The sequence below is a fragment of the Lepidochelys olivacea genome (genome assembly GCF_965140295.1).
Source record: "Lepidochelys olivacea isolate rLepOli2 genome assembly, chromosome: 1".
Lineage (NCBI taxonomy): Eukaryota > Metazoa > Chordata > Testudines > Cheloniidae > Lepidochelys > Lepidochelys olivacea.
The window spans coordinates 39,863,507-39,880,809 of NC_140411.1; the positions used below are offsets into that span (position 1 = coordinate 39,863,507).

At 39.1% G+C, this 17,303-nt stretch overlaps 1 protein-coding gene across 5 annotated transcripts in view; it reads left to right on the forward strand.

Moving 5' to 3' along the window:
* Positions 1–17,303, forward strand: part of ZC3H12C (zinc finger CCCH-type containing 12C) — a 69,813-nt gene that overhangs the window by 36,554 nt on the left and 15,956 nt on the right. For 4 of the 5 annotated variants that reach the window (XM_084621752.1, XM_084621753.1, XM_084621750.1 and 1 more), the window contains 4 exons: positions 5,590–5,729; positions 8,885–9,119; positions 11,963–12,069; positions 14,785–16,659. In XM_084621752.1, the coding sequence (XP_084477878.1) occupies positions 5,590–5,729; positions 8,885–9,119; positions 11,963–12,069; positions 14,785–16,184 (1,882 nt within the window). In that variant the 3' untranslated portion in view covers positions 16,185–16,659. Of the gene's footprint in view, positions 1–5,589; positions 5,730–8,884; positions 9,120–11,962; positions 12,070–14,784; positions 16,660–17,303 lie in introns of those variants that run through there. The other variant, XM_084621754.1, reaches the window with a different exon arrangement.

The window sequence follows — 17,303 nt, forward strand, 5'->3', positions numbered from 1 at the left end:
ATGCTTTGACAAACTCTACTCTTCCATCAGAGTTTGCAGTTTGATGTTAATGGGACGTAAGTAATTCATGAGCTAGTGAAAATACCACTGTAGGTGCCTCAGTCTGGGTTTAGGATCCTAACTTTAGGCGCCTGCTTTTGACAAATTTGGCATGTATATAACCAAGTTATTAACTTGGTTAAGATATTAAAAGTCTACATAGCTTTTCAATGTTAATTCTGAAACTATTTTGTTTTTGAAAATAAAAATTTTGTCACTCAGAATTTTTTAATAAATATACACTTAGGCTTTGATGTAGCAAATGCTTATATGCACATTCTTAACAATGCAGTGGAGCTGATAATGTGAGTAATGTCATGCACCTGCTTAAGTGTTTGCAACATCAGGTTCTTAACGTTCAATATTATGTGTTTTTTCTATAACAGTTTTGTAAAATTAAAATAAATACACCAGTAGTGGCAATTATTAATTTCAATCTAATAAGCTAAATTATAAATGCTATTTTTAAAGTTGCAGTAGCACACCTTTTCAAATAATTTTTTACAGAGCCTCAATCTGATTTAATCAAGGACTTAATCCAGTGCCTTAAATCAATTATTTACAGTGCTACACTCAGCTCTATTCTAAAGTAACTTGATGGGTCTTATTTTTAAGCATTTATTGCATAAATAGAAGGACAAACAAAAAAACATCATTTATCTTTGTTTTTTAAATGTAAGTTAATGGGAGGGCAGGAATGGAGGGTAGATGAGAGGTATTTTTTACAATTTTATTTTTAAAGTACATTTCAGTGAGCTATTAGACACTATATTTTCTTCCTTCAGTTCCGAGCTTTGGCTTTTTAAAATATTCTCACTCGCATTACCTTCTCTATATCCTAAAGCAAAACAAGTTAGATCAACAAAAAGAACCACATTTGACAGATGCTAGACTCTCAAGTAACATGGTTGAACAGAGCAAAAAGTAATATATAACAGCATAACATTTTCTTTGTTTCCATATAACTGTGGTGATCTGCCATTAACCAAAAAGTTTTGGCTTCGCTCATTTGAGCTAGATGTAATTTCCATCTAACAATCCAAGTGCGTATTTCTATCAAACATCAGCAAAGTTCCTCAAGCTCTGTGGCTTGGCTGTCCTTGCTGAATTTGTGCTAAGGTAGCTGCATAGTCATGATATTTATCTTTCAATGACAGTTATCCATCGGCCTAATGTGGCAGTTCCTATGTACCCAGCTGTTTTTCACTATCTTGAGGCCACTTCCAGGAATATGCAGTACTATTCTCCCAGAAAGAACTGTTCACATGGATAGGATCTCACTAATAGCAGGTTATGTGTGAACCTTCTCTTTAAATCCTTTTAGAACTCTCCAAGTTGTAGATGGATGGTTCTTGCTTCAAGAGATGTCCCAGCATACTCTATGGTGGTGACAGAACCCTCACTGGAGTATAGAGATAGCTTATGTAAGTGGCATTTTAAAATATGTCACAGTTTGCAAAGTTTGATTTATTTTTTTTAAAGAAAGATTCCAAAGGGTGTTTAAAAATAAAATACGAACTGACATATATTTTAAAATTGTATGTGCCTGTTATCACATGCTCCAGTGGGCTCTATGACAGACATGTGGGTGCACCTAGCATAACATATTCTAGAACATCTCTGAAACTTTTCTGATCCTAAAAAGAGTAATGTTCTCTAAGCCTCCTTCATGTGTGGTACTACTGTGGGTCCCCTTGCTATTTGGGATATTTAGCCTGTAATCATGCTTTTATTTATTTTTATTTTTTTAATGTAAGTATTTGTAGGACACTAGCCTAACATGCTGTTCCCAGAGAGCTAGAAAAATGCTTATACACACAGAAGGAATCAAACAAGGGAGAGCCAAATCCAGGAATGTTCTTGGGGAAATTTTTTCCTTTCCAAATGGGAAGAAAGCAAAATTAGTAAGTGGTTGGTGTTTTGTTTTGTTTTTTTCCCCCCTCCTCCATATTTTTAAGACCTGTATTATACCAGAGTGGGTGTTTCTTTTATGGAAAAGTTTTTGATGCACCAAAACATACACAGCAAACTCCTTTGTTTTAAGTAAAAATGGATTTTTATACTTCGTAAAAATATAAATGTGCATCAAAAATTAAAATGTAGCAGAAAGTGACCTGAAGTAAAAAAAATTTAAAGAAAAACAATTGAATTTAAACTTCCTGTGAACTTACCAAAAACATTTATTTACATACTACCATATCTTTCTTACAGAAATACCTGTTTTCAGATGTCGAATGTGCAATGTGGTGTGCTAACTGGTTTCAGCTTTACAAACAATAGTGAGATTTGTGTGTGTGTATTTAAGATGTTAAAATGGTAGAGCAGTTCTTTTCCACAATGATTTTGAAAAATACTATATAGAATCTGTTTTCTTCCCCCATACAAGCTTCACTAAAATATATGGATATGTGGCAAAATCAGAACTGTGCATTGTGTGAAAAATGTATGTTCTTTTATCAATTAGACCGTTAAACTCATTCTCACAAGTTACCATAGTGGATAAAAAAAAATTAGCAGGATTAAAAAAATCTGATACAGGAAAAACAAGTTTACACAGAGTAGTTATAGTAAATAAAGTTTTTGAAGGGATAGAAACCCTCCTGCTTCAGCTGGTAGTAGCTACTGTCAGAAATGGGGTACTCAAATAGAAGGTCACTGGTCTTATCTAGCACAGCAATTTCTGTATTGTATATACAATATATATGCTACTTTTTCTTACACAATGTACAAGGAAAAAAATTAGTGAGTCAATATGGAGAAGGAAAGAGTTTCCAGATAGTATTTTGTTCTCTTTACATTTTGTGGTTTGTGTTTTGATTTTTTTAAATCATCTCTGAATAAAATGTTTGTGTGTGACAAATTTCTGTTAGGTAAGAACCTTTTTACAATAGAAGTGTTTGTCGGCCATCAACTAGAACGCCCAGTGCAATTATAAAATATATGTGTATTTCTTCTATAACTTCCAAACTATGGGACCTTCATGGCTACCTGAATATTGCAGCGTGGCACCATTGAATTATACATGTATTATACCATGGCATTATACATGATCATCTTTTTAGAAGTATACCACAATGATTTTTGACAATTTGAAGGTTTAGTGTTGTAGTTAAAATATGTAGCCACTATTTAAATTTTAGCCTGAGGGCTAAGAAAGTTATGAAGATTGTGAAAATGTTCTCATCACATACAGTTAAAGAGCTTGTGAGAGTGCTAGCCTAGAGGCAACACTTTCAGAGAGCTTTTGCTCAGAAAAAAATCACTATCTTACTGCTTTTCTATTTTTTAAAATTAAAATGCCACCTACTGCTTGAATGAGTATATGCAATTGGAAAAAGACACTGGAGGGATAAATGAATAAGAGAGTCATTCATACCCACAGTGTAAAGGACAAATAGACAGTTTTCCTCAAATCCTCAAATACACTAAGTACACTGATCCACAACAGAAATTCTATGGCATGTTATTCAGGAAGTCAAAGGTAGTCATAATGGATGGTCTCTGGCCTTAAAATTTATGGGAGAAATCCTGGCCTCATTGAAATCAATAGCAAAACTCCCATTGCCTTCAATGAGGCCAGTATTTCATCCTGTGAATCTGAGAAATGAAACCATTTCTGACGTGAAACGTAAAAGCTCTTTAACACAGCATGACAATATTACACAACTGCTTACTGTAGGAAGTGAAAAATACCTTAACCCAGTTGAAAAAAAGAACTCATTTGGAGTTATTACCAGGAATTTGAGCTGGTTGCTGGAACATACACACAACTCTTTTTGAAAAGTGCTGTAGGATCTTTAATGACTATACATCATGATGATGCCTAGCTCTTATATCATGCTTTACTAAAGATGTCAGTATCATTATCCCCATTTTACAGAGGGGGAAACTGAGGCACAGAAACGGGGGAAGTGACTTGCCTAAAGTTACCCAGCAAACCTGGGTCCTATTCCTGGGTCTGCCACTTAAATCCTGATTCCCAGTCCAGTGTTCTGTGTCCTAGGCCATGGAATCTCATTTGTCTCCCATCCAAGTATGGACTAGGCCCACCTATCCTGAACAGGTGAAATCTGACTGCATCTCAGTAGAAGGTGGAATGACTGGACATACTGTTGGCTTTTTGTTTTGTGTGTGTCTTTAAATCCATGGTACCTTCACCTTTATGCATATTAATCTTACTATTTCTGAGGAGTTGTAAAGAACTTTAACAAGCCACATTATTCTCTTGCGGCCAATTAGAATCAAGAATAAGTGTAATCTACAGTATTTCTTTTTTAAAAAGCTGGTATACTGACATATTGTGCATGTCACAATGGCAGTATGCGCATTGTTTCAGAGACTGCAGTACCCAAAGCTATAAGGGACGTCAAGTTACATAATCAGACTTAAATCCAGAGTTCAACGAGTACTAATGAAGCTCTAAAAATAGGGAAGAGGTATTTAGAGGATCCGCCCCTCTGACTTTGTAATGGGGATACATGAGACTCAACAAGAGCATTATTATTACACTCAAATACACAAAAATGACTCTAATACATTGGTTTAGTGTGTGATCCTGCCTGTCTCTAAGGACTGGCCCTGGCAATAATAAATCAAATAGGGCTTTTTTTCTTTTGGTGTCGAAGGTCCCAGATCAGGTCTCTGCTGATATCTCTTGTATTTGTCTGATTGTGGCCATAATTCTTTACATTGACACCCACACACACTAGCATGGATTACACCCTGTCCCTGTGTTGCCAAAGTGTTGGACATATTCCTGGTGGTTTCATCACTTGACGTAATCTTTAATTAAAGATTAATCTTTAATTCCTGGAGACTCCAGGGCAATCCTAGAGGGTTGGCAACTCTAATGTAGGGACATGGTTTGATGTGGCCCAATACTTCATCTTGGGAATCTTGAGACGCTCGCTCTTCAGCTCACTCTACAACAACCAGTGGCAGAGCCTGTGTAACTAGGGAGACCAAAAGCCATGTCATCGCTCCAAACAGACTTTTTCAACCTGTACTCCCTTTTCCCTTGTTCCTGCCACTGTTCTGCCACCTCCTCCCTCCCTGCATTATTTCCCAAACTTCCTCAAAATGACTCTGTATAGGTAAACAGTACAATATTTTAGGGGACTGGAAATGTACTTTAAAACAGTACAAATGAAGAAGAAACTTGTGTAAAACAGAAAAAATCTTTTTAAACTTTGTGTCCTGTCTTTCCATATACATTTGAAATAAAGAATTCTGTCTCTCCCTTTAAATAGATGTGTGCATTGTAAATACCATATATGGCTTGCATAACAAACATTCATTTGGCTTGACAGCAGCTCTTTACTTCTGTCTTCCTCTACCTCCTCCCACCCCCGCCACTTTGAAGGGGGAAGAGACAGTGTTGGGGAGGGAATTCAGATTGACCCCCAATTTGCCAATAGAAATCCTGGATTAAGTTAATAACATTACTGAGACTAATCAGCTGTGTTTGCTGTGCTCTGCTTTATCCATGATCACATGGAAAGTAATGGTTGTAAAACAGGAAATTAAGTGTTTCTGTGATGTCTGTTTCAGCCATGGGAACAAAGAAGTATTTTCTTGTAGAGGAATAAAATTGGCAGTAGACTGGTTTTTGGAAAGACGCCACAAAGATGTTACAGTGTTTGTGCCAGCATGGAGAAAAGAACAGTCAAGACCTGATGCTCTTATCACAGGTAAACTCTGTTCTGACATCATTGTCTTAAGTTTTCATTTGTATAAAGTAAGAGAGAGCTAATTGTGAGCATTAGCTGAACAAACCATTTGAAATTAATTTTTTTATGCAGTAAAACATTTTTGGTCTAAGACCTTTTTAGTGAACTCCAGGTGGGGAAGAAAAAGGCAAGGGAATGCATAGCCAGTACACAGTAAGATCCCATTGTTTAGTGTGCTTGCCAGATGAGCTTTCCCTGAAAGTTTCTAGTTAAATCTCTAAGGTTATGGGTTTTTTTATCTATCTGCTGTATATCATTAAAAATGAAAATTTTTGAAAGAATTGTAGTGAGTATGTAGATTATTGTAGCTGTTCAGAAACAAACTCCTTTTAATGATCGGGAAGAATGCCTTTGTTTTTTTTTTTGTCGTTTTTTTTTGTTGTAAGGTAGTTTCAGTAATACATACTGATGAGCAACAGTAATACCAATGAGCTGCATTTGAAAGGAGAAAGGCATACCCCCTTGCTCTGTTATTTTTCATATACTAGATTACTAAATTCAGTCTTAGAAAGTCTTGAGTGAAAACCATGTCAGCCAGTGCACTGAAGTCCACCCAATAATGTCTTCTAGAGAAGATGGACTTCTAAGTGGCCACTTTGAGTGGAGTTCAAATTAAAGAAATCTGTTTACAAGAACAAGGGGCTCTTACAGAAGCTACTTCCTTTTGTGACCAGAAAGAAGTCTATCCCATCTCTTTTTGGGTAACAAATGGAACCCCTCTTGGAAGTGTAATTCAGGAAAAGCTGAATGACTGCATTGAGAAACTGGTGTTTTGTTTTGCCTTATTGGTGCTCCAAAACATAGAAAAAGAAAACAATTTGATCTGAATGTGCTTGTTCTTCCCAGGTAAAAATGAAGGACTTGCACTAGGGCAGGATCCTTTCTCTTTATCACATTTTGGATTATGTCAGAAGAGAGGGAGGGAAACTTCTTGATTCAATGTGAAAGCTAGAATTTTTCTTTCAAGTTAAGCTAAATAGAGTTCTCAGGGCCACTCGTCCAAGGCAAAAGATAATGAAACAAACTCTTCAATAAAGGCTGCCATTTGTCCTTGCCTTCTGGTTGAAGAAATGGCTTCTAAAAATGCCACCTAAAATGAAAGAAAGTTCAAATGAATAGTCAGCGTAGTTTCTAAAGAAAAGTAGCAGAGTATTTTGAGCACCAGACTTCACTGCCAAACTGGAGTGATCTTTGCAGAATTTGAGCTTTTATTTGCTCAACTACTTTTAGAACTTTTAGAATTATTAAGGACGAGCTACCACCTGGGAACATTTGTTGTAGCCCATCATACCATTACATGGAAGATCTGTCTCTTTGAAGTACTAAGTGACTTTTATGATAGGCTGCATTGAAGATAATAAGAAAATAAGGTATTTGTAACTCAGAGGAAATATTCCTATCAGCATGTCATAAAGGGCAGGCTCAGTTGTGCTGGTCAGTAGTTACTTGTGTTGGAGATCTGGGAAGGACATCAGTGATACAGCTTTTGACCTTCAGACTTAATTCATCCCAAGCTATGGCTGTAGTAGATGATGGTGGAGTGGGCCCTGCAATAGAGGGTTTTGAGGAAGAGGCCAAGTCAGTAGGTTCTTTTCTTTTACCTTGTCCAGTTGTGTCTGTCAGCACCTTGGCAATGGGAGGAAAAGTAAGAAGTGGAGAAAGCACTGAAGTCTATTGCTAGCATATGCTTGCATCTTCTGTAGAACAGAGGCACTTCACAGTTGTCTTTTGCAACAAGTCTCTGAATAATTAATTAATTTAAATTAATTAAATCTCCATAATCATAGAGTCCAAAGCCAGAAGGAACCATTGTGAGCATCTAGCCTGACCTCTTGTATAACATAGGCCGTAGAATTTCCTCCAGATAATTCCTAGAACATATATTTTAGAAAAACCTCTAATCTTAAATGAAAAATGGTCAGTGATAGAAAATCCACTACTATCCTTTGTAAATTTTTCTAATGATTAATTATTCTTGCCATTAAAAATGTACACCTTATTTCCAGTGTGAATTTGTCTAGCTTCAACTTCCATCCAGTAGATCATGTTATACCTTACTCTACTAGATTGAAGAGCCCATAAATTATTTTTTTGTAGTGTAGGTACTTGTAGACTGTAATCAAGTCACCCCTTAACAACCTACTATTTTGTTAGACTCAAAGAGCTCAATATATTTAGTTTATCACTATAAGCCAGGGGTGGGTAAACTATGGGCCATGTCTGACCTGTCAGATGTTTTAATCTGGCCCTCGAACTCCTGTTGGGGAGCAGGAGCGGGGTCTGGGGCTTGCCCTGCTCCGGCACTCCAGCTGGGGAGAAGGGTTGGGAACTTGCTCCGTTCTGCGCATGCCGTGGCTCCACACCGTTCCCAGAAACAGCAGCATGTCCCCACTCCCACTTTTAAGCGTAGGGGCAGCCAGGGGGATCTGCATGCCCTAAGTGCTTCCCTGCAGCTCCCATTGGCCGGGAACCGCAGCCAATGGGAGCTTCAGGGGTGACACCTGCGGATGGGGCAGCACGCAGAGCTGCCTGGACACGCCTCTGCTTCGGAGCTGGAGGTAGAGCATGCCGCTGCTTCAGGTAAACGCTGCCCGGAGCCTTAATCTCAGTGAGTATCAAGTGAGGATGAAGAGATCTAGCTTTACTTAAGAATGCAGTCATTGGACCACATTGATTACAGTCAGGATACAATAGGACATGGTCATGCAGCACCAGGCAGAGTGGGGAGCTCCGTTGCATCCTGGGAGCTCTCCTCATGACATCAGAGCAGTTTGGGATATTTACTGTTCTAACAACCAAACTTGGGAAATAGTGTATCTGTTAACTGCTGCAGAGCTAGCAAAGGGTGTGCAAAACACAGTCTTCTCTGTTGATCTGATAAAAATGGTGTGGAATGATTTTAGTTTTTCAAACGTATTGTTGGTTGATTGCTGAACGTTAGTTTAAAATCATATACATCAGATGCTTTCTACTGGATTATAACTATTTTAAGGTTAGGCATATTTTGGCCCTAAACACTTTGACCTTCTGCCTCAACCCTAAGATCTGCAAAGATCGAACAAATTCCTGATTTCACTTCAGACATTAAATCTTTGACTCTTTCTTAATACTTCTAGATCAAGAAATCCTGCGCAAGTTAGAAAAAGAGAAAATTCTGGTGTTTACGCCATCCCGTCGTGTGCAGGGGAGAAGGGTGGTATGCTATGATGACAGATTCATAGTGAAGCTGGCCTTTGAGTCAGATGGTATCATTGTGTCTAATGATAACTACAGGGATCTAGCTAATGAAAAGCCAGAATGGAAGAAGTTCATAGATGAGCGATTGTTGATGTATTCATTTGTCAATGACAAGTAAGTAATCTTGATTTTATACCACTTGTTAGAAAACTAATGGCAAAAAGGGCACTTCGAGGGCTTCCATTAACATGTTAGATTCTATCAAAATTATTAGCTACACATGAGAAAATAAAAGTATGTTATAGTTCCAGGCTCTGCTCCTAATCTTCTGAACCTTCAAACCCTTCTTTTTGCCAATGTGCTCCATAATGGTGGTAATCACTATCAATATGTTTTATTTAAACTCTCCCACCTGTCCTGGAAAGAACCCAAAGATTGAAAAAGGATTAGACTACTTACTGGACCCATGTAATTCCCAGGATGCTCAATTACTTTGTATATTGAGTGTACACCATAGTATAAAATACCTAGGTGGTAGTTTTTGCTTTGGCTGTTCTGTGAACAACAAAGAATCTTTAGTCATTTCTAAGACCGGCAAGCCTGACTTCATAACTGGGCAAACTAGTTGAAACCATAGTTAAGAACAGAATTGTCAGACACATAGATGAACATAATTTGTTGGGAAAGAGTCAACATGGTTTTTGTAAAAAGAAACCGTGCCTCCCCAATTTACTAGAATTCTTTGAGGGGGTCAATAAGCATGTGAATATGGTGTACTTAAATTTTCAGAAAGCCTTTGACAAGGTCCCTCACCAAAGGCTCTTAAGTAAAGTAAGCTGTCATGGGATAAAATCTCATGGATTGGTGACTGGCTAAAAGATAGGAAACAAAGGGTAGGAATAGATGGTCAGGTTTCAGAATGGGGAGAGGTAAACAGTGTTGTCCCCCAGGTGCCTATACTGGGACCAGTCCTATTCAGCATATTCATAAATGATCTGGAAAAGGGGGTAAACAGTGAGGTGGCAAAATTTGCAGATTATACAAATTCTTAAGGTTCAAAAAAGAACTAGATAAGTTAATGGAGGATAGGTCCATCAATTGTTAGCTAGGAAGGGCAGGGATGGTGTCCCTAGCCTCTGTTTGCCAGAAGCTGGGAATGGGCAACAGGGGATGTATCACTTGATGATTACCTGTTCTGTTCATTCCCTCTGGGGCACCTGGCATCGGCCGCTATCCGAAGACAGGATACTGGGCTAGATAGACTTTTGATATGACCCAGTATGACCGTTCTTATGCACTCAAGATAGTTATGCCCAAAGCAGACTGCAAAGAGTTACAAAAGGATCTCACAAAACTGGGTGACTGGGCAACAAAATGGCAGATGAAATTCAATGTTGATAAATGCAAAGTAATGTACATTGGAAAACAATCCCAACTATACATATAAAATGGTGTGGTCTAAATTAGCTGTTACCACTGAAGAAAGAGATCTTGCAGACATTGTGGATAGTTCTCTGAAAACATCTACTTAATGTGCAGTGGCAGTCAAAAAAGCTAACAATGTTGGGGATCATTAAAAAAGGGATACATAATAAGACAAAAAATATCCTATTGCTTCTATATAAATCTATGGTACACCCACATCTTGAATACTGTGTGCAGATGTGGTCGTTCCATCTCAAAAAAGATATATTGGAATTGGAAAAGGTTCAGAAAAGGACAACAAAAATTATTAGAGGTATGGAACAGCTTTCATATGAGGAGAGATTAAGAAGATTGGGACTTTTCATCTTGGAAAAGAGATGACTAAGGGGGATTATGATTGAAGTCTATAAAATCATGACTGGTGTGGAGAAAGTAAATAAGGAACTGTTTTTTACTCCCTCTTAACATAAGAACTAGGGGCCACCAAACAAAATTAATACGCAGCAGGTTTAAAACAAACAAAAGGAAGTATTTCTTTACACAATGCACAGTCAACCTGTGGAACTCCTTGCCAGAGGATGTTGTGAAGGCCAAGACTATAACAGGGTTCAAAAAAGAACTAGATGAATTCATGGAGGATAGATCCATGAGTGGCTATTACCCAGGATGGGCAGGGATGGTATCCCTGGTCTCTGTTTGGCAGAAGCTGGGAATGGGCAACAGGGGATGGATCACTTGATTACCTGTTCTGTTCATTCCCTCTGGGGCATCTGGCATTGGCCACTGTCAGAATGCAGGATACTGGGCTAGATGGACCTTTGGTCTGACCCAGTATGGCCTTTCTTAGGTTTAAGACAAAAATTTTAACCCTTTAATTTTTAAATTAGGGCATTTCAACACATGAAGGTTAATCCTGAACAGGGTAGGGTGTGAATTTAAAATAGTTAACTGATTAACTCCATGAGTGGAGACTCTTTTTCCAGAATAAAGGTGCCACTTTGAGGTAATCAGGACAATCTGTTCTGGAATAACTCTCCTTAGCCACCTAAATAGAAGTGGCATAAATTTAAAATATGCATATCACCTACAGCTCCTGTTGACCCCAGTGGAAGTGTAGGGGTTGCTCAGCACCTCGAACAATCAGGCCAGTTCTGTTATGTGCTTAAATATTGATGTAGGCACTCAGTTTTAAAATTTTTAGCCTGTAGTTCTGTCTATAGGGCAGTGCTGTGATATGCTGCATAGTCCTGCAGATTTTAAAACAACTTGCAGGACAGCCAGGAAGTATATTGTGGGATTTTTTTTTCCCTGACAAGCAGATGTTGTAGTGCAGAAGCAGTCTTTCGAAACTACACTTTGGAGCTAAATCATTTGTTGAATAGTCCTGATTTGACAACTTCCTCTTGGTTGCAAAATGTGGGTTTTCTTTGTTAAACTTTTTCCTGGAAAATGTTTACTACTTTAGAATAAAGCTGACATAATGTATGACAGATAAATTGTAACAGGTAGTCCACAGCTATAATTAGTTGCAACAGGAACATGAAAATGAAATGTGGTGGTCAGTTCTTTTATGCTTTTGTTGTATGTTATAGGTTCATGCCTCCTGATGATCCTCTTGGCCGTCATGGCCCAAGCCTTGACAATTTTCTAAGGAAGAAACCTATTGTACCGGAACATAAGAAGCAACCATGTCCATATGGTAACTTGATTTAAATGCATGATTTATTGTATCATGTGACAAATTGCCAGCACTACTATGATGGGTCTCACGCTTTCTCTTCTGGAGGGTGGGGGGGTTTAGGTCACCGTTTCTTGCCCCTGAACTGGGGTATTAACTGCCCCACTAGTGTCCTAGAGTAGGGGAGTGGAGAGGGAGGGACCTGGGCCTGCCCTCTACTCCGGGTCCCAGCCCAGGGGCCCTAGGGATAGTGGTAAACCACTAGAACTAGCGGTTCCTTCCCCTGGGCTACTTCCCTCTCCTGCCCTTCAGCTTGTGGGGCTTCCTGTCCTCCCTCTGCACAAACCAGTTGTCCCTTTACCTAGGGTCTTGGTGGTCTTAGCCCATCGCAGCACTTCTCCAAACTCTCCTCTGCTTCCCTCCAAACTGCTTTGCTCCAACACCAATCCACTCTGCTTGAACTCCTCCTCTTGTCTGATTGAAGCAGGGAGGTTTTTATCATGTGACTGGCTTCAGGTGCTTTAATTAATTTATAGCAAACTTTCTTCCCTCTACAGGGAATAAGTCTCCCTTCTAACACTCTCCTGCGGCCCTCTGGCCATGCTGTATCACATAGGTTAGGTATAAAGGGCAAACTGCTTTTTTTCTTTATAGCTGTGCCAATAAAAGTAAGACTTTTTTACAGAGCTGTCTTATATTGACAATGACTGAAATCCTGACTCTGTTGAAGTCAATGAGAGTTTTAGCATGGATTTCAGTGGAGCCAAGATTTCTGCTGACATCTTATTCTTTTATCAGTTGGAAAAGATCCGATGAAGTGAGCTGTAGTTCACGAAAGCTTATGTTATAATACATTTGTTAGTCTCTAAGGTGCCACAAGTATTCCTTTTCTTTTTGCGGATACAAACTAACATGGGTGCTACTCTGAAACTTGGAAAAGAACGTGTTAGTGTTTGTATCTACCACTTAAACTAAAGAAATAACCTCATTCGCCATCAATAAGTACCAGGCTGTTAGTTACTGAGGCCAGCCACTACAAGGAGATATGTTCACATTGACTAAGCCAGTATATTACGTACTCTTCCTGCAAGACAAGGTAGACATGGTCATCTAAGGTGCAGAAGAGATTTTAATCTGATTTGGGGAACCATAATGTCAATGTGTATGGCCACAGTGCATTATAAAGTGATACCCCAGATGGAACTTGAACTTCCTTGGCCTTCAGACACTCAGGACAAGTTAGTATAATGTGGAAATATGTAATACATTAGCTTTTTGGCTGTGATTATGACCCCACTGTTGCGGATCCACAGGATTGGTGCTATGCCCCCAACTTTACAATAGTCTTTGGAGGAACCCCTTTGATGGGCCCGACCCCCCCAGGGGTCTCACTCTTCTTTCAAGGTAGGCCATACAGCCTCACCGCCTCCTTAGGCTGAAACTCTGGACTTCAGCACTCCTCCTTCACACCATGTGCTTTGCTCAGTGTGCCCAACTGAGACAGACTGCTGTCAGAAACTTGTATGCTCTTCGGGGATTAAAACACCTCAACAAGCATTTACAGGACACTCAAGCAGTGTTTTCAAAACAGTAAGATTTACTAGTCAACTGGAACACAGCACAGAAAATCCTTAGGGCAGCCCAGAGCCCCAGCCAAGCTGTAGTGAACTCTGTTTTCAGGCTGTGTGTGTCTGTCCAACCTCCTCAATTAGTTCCCAAGTGAGAGCTCCCAAACTTCTTCCAGAGCTCATGCTTATCTTCCACCTCACTTCTTCCTGTCCTTTGTTCTTGAACTGGGGTCTCTACTCACCTTTGCTGCTGAGAGTGTTACATCATCTCTCTAGACCCCTTGTTGATCTAGGTTGGTTTCAGCAAGTTCTTTAATGACTCTCTTCATTCCACCCAGACAGGGAGGTGACACACAAGAGATACCAATGTCTCTTAGCCTTCCCTGAGAGCAAACTTAGTGTCGTTGTGTGTGTCGTCCCCCATTCTCCTCCCCCTCCCCACCCACTGGGTAGCCATGCAACATTATAGGGGAAACTGAGGCACAACTGGGGCTGGGGAATTAAAAAAAAATCCCACTTCAAGAACATCTTCCTACGTGCTAAAAAATGACTCCTTCAGCTCAAATATTAGCAGCTTATGCTTCTGGTGCCAGGGGTTACTGGTTTGATCACACTGACAACCATGAGGTCTATATGCATGAAGACTGATTATTACACATGCATAATGTTTAGTTCAGCTCATTGGTGATACTTCATGGAAGACTTTTCCTTTAAATTAAATGAAATGAATTTAAAATGTAAAGGTTGTGCATATTACTTAGAAATAGGCAGAAAATTACATTTTGGAGGGATAAGAAAGGTGGAGTTCAAAACCATAGATCTCAGATGAAAGCAAGATTGGACTCCACATAATCCTCAGTTTAGGAGAGCAGAGGATTAGAAAGTGGGTGTGTAGGAGGGATGTTTCAGGACAGAACTGAGATACATTGGCAGTCTGCACTGTCTCAAGCTAGTGCTATATAGGTCCTTTACCTTCTTGAACATTACCACAATCTTTTCAACAGAGCAAGAAAGTCGGTTTCAAAGCCTCACTTCGGAAACACACACACACACAGACAGTTTAAAAATCATTTCAGTTAACTCACAAATTTTAAAAAAATGAGAGCTTCCAATTCAAATGGCTAAATAATTTTTTCTTTTTTACCTCAAATTGTATGACTTCTAATAGGAAAGAAATGTACCTATGGACACAAATGCAAATACTACCACCCAGAAAGAGGAAATCAACCTCAGCGGTCTGTAGCTGATGAACTTCGAGCCATGTCTAGAAGCACAGCTGCCAAAGCTGCAAGTGAAGGAGGAGGACTGGTAAAAAGCAACAGTGTTCCTTGTAGCACTAAGATTGATGGCACTTCTGATCTCAAACGTGCTGCTCCAAAGAGGCAATCAGATCCTAGTATAAGGACTCAAGTCTACCAAGACTTGGAGGAAAAGCTTCCCACCAAAAATAAATTGGAAACCAGGTCTGTTCCTTCTTTAGTTAGTATACCGAATTCTTCAGTTGTAAAACCCCAAAGTACTGCACCTTTAAGCAACGGCCTTCCATCCGGGGTTCATTTCCCGCCTCAGGATCAAAGACCACAGGGACAATATCCTCCAATTATGATGGCAACCAAAAATCATGGGACGCCAATGCCTTATGACCAGTACCCAAAATGTGAGTCTCCTGTGGACGTAGGCTACTACTCTATGCTGAACGCTTATTCAAATCTAAGTATCTCTGGTCCACGCAGTCCTGAAAGGCGTTTCTCCTTAGACACAGATTATAGGATTAGTTCTGTAGCTTCTGATTGTAGCAGTGAAGGTAGTATGAGCTGTGGTAGTAGCGATTCCTATGTGGGTTACAATGATCGGTCTTACATGAGTTCACCTGACCCACAATTAGAAGAGAACTTAAAGTGCCAACACATGCACCCACATAGCCGCCTTAATTCACAGCCCTTCCTGCAGAGTTACCATGATCCTTTAACAAGAGTGCAAAGTTACAGTCATGAAGAACCAAAGCATCATCACAAACCTCCTACTCCATACATGTCTGTACATCTACAGCATCCTACAGTTGGTGCTCGTTCTAGTTGCCCTAATGATTACTCTGCTCTTCAAAGTTTGCAACATTCAAAGACCATGCATCTGGGGAGGGCACTTGTATCCACAAGAATAGATAGCGTTTCAGACTCACGTTTATATGATAATTCTCCATTAAGACAAAGAAAGCCTTATTCCAGCCAAGATGGGCTTGGAAGTTGGGATAGGCAGAGTTATGGGATTGATGCATACGGCTATCGTCAGACTTACTCCTTGCCTAGTAACCCCACTCAGCCATGTTACGAGCAGTTTGCCTTCCAAAGTTTACCTGAGCAGCAAGACCAGACTTGGTGCATACCTTACTGTGGAATCCCTCAAGACCCTCCAAGGTATCAGGACACACGGGAGAAGGTTTATATAAACTTATGCAACATCTTCCCTCCTGATCTTGTGAGAATTGTTATGAAAAGGAATCCTCACATGACAGATGCTCAGCAACTTGCTGCAGCCATTTTAGTGGAAAAATCCCAGCTAGGTTATTGAAAGATGATGATGCATCTTTGTGGTGTCTAGTAGTTTTCAGTTCAGCTCTAATGCTGAGGGAGGTTTGCTACAATAGCATATGTGATCTCCTTCTCAGCAAGGAGGTTATATAGTAATCCATTTATGTGAAAATACAGTATCATGGAATCTGTATGTTTAGCCCCATGCATTGGAAGTAACAGGTTTGTTTTACATTCTAACTTGAAATTTTTAAATGGTTTTAAGCTATGTTCATGACTGAAATCTTTCCAGTCTAAGTTTAATATATGTGTGTGTATGTTCTCTGTGGTCTCCGGTAATAATCTTTGGTGCATCGGGGTTTATATGCAGCACTTTCTATCTTTTTGTTACATGTTTTGTTAACTTACTGGATGTATGTCCTTCAGCTGCAAGGCATTAAAAGAATCTGCAGAAAGTTGAAAGAATTTTAATAGACCTGGCAAACCGTTTTCAAGCCAAGCTTAATTTGAACTTTTAACAGCAATTAATTTATTATTTATTTATTTTTGTGGGCTTCTTTGTGCTATAATCATTTATTTATAGAAAACAAAGATTTACTATGGCACTGACTTTATTTTTTAAATAAAATATTAAGTTACCAGTTAAAGTTGAAATGGGTAACGATATATTAGTAATTTACAGTATGGCACTTTTCATTGCTCTTTTAAGAATAGTTTTTAATGATTTGATTCAGTTGGTTTAGTAAGAGCAGATGCAATCAAAAGTAAAGGAACTCATTTCCATTACTTTTTGGATAAGGCAAAGCCTGGTGGTCTGATTTGCAAAGATGCTGAGCATATGCAACTCCCTTTGAACCCAGTAAAAGCTGCAGCTGCTCAGAACTGCCTAAAATCAGGCCATGAATGTTTCAGTTCAGATACGTTCTTATCCAGCTCTTGTGTGCTTCTGGTCAGTAGAAATGGAACTGAAAGTTTAGGATTCCATGAAATTGTTTTATATGCATCTCTCTTTTTTTATTATTTGTATTTGTGCACAGGTATACTGGATAAAATATGCTTTTTCATAAAATATTTACCTGTTTTTTAAATGAATCTAAGTATTCTCAATGCAAGTTTTGTATTTAAGATACTGTTCAATTTTCTTGCTATTTATCAAGGC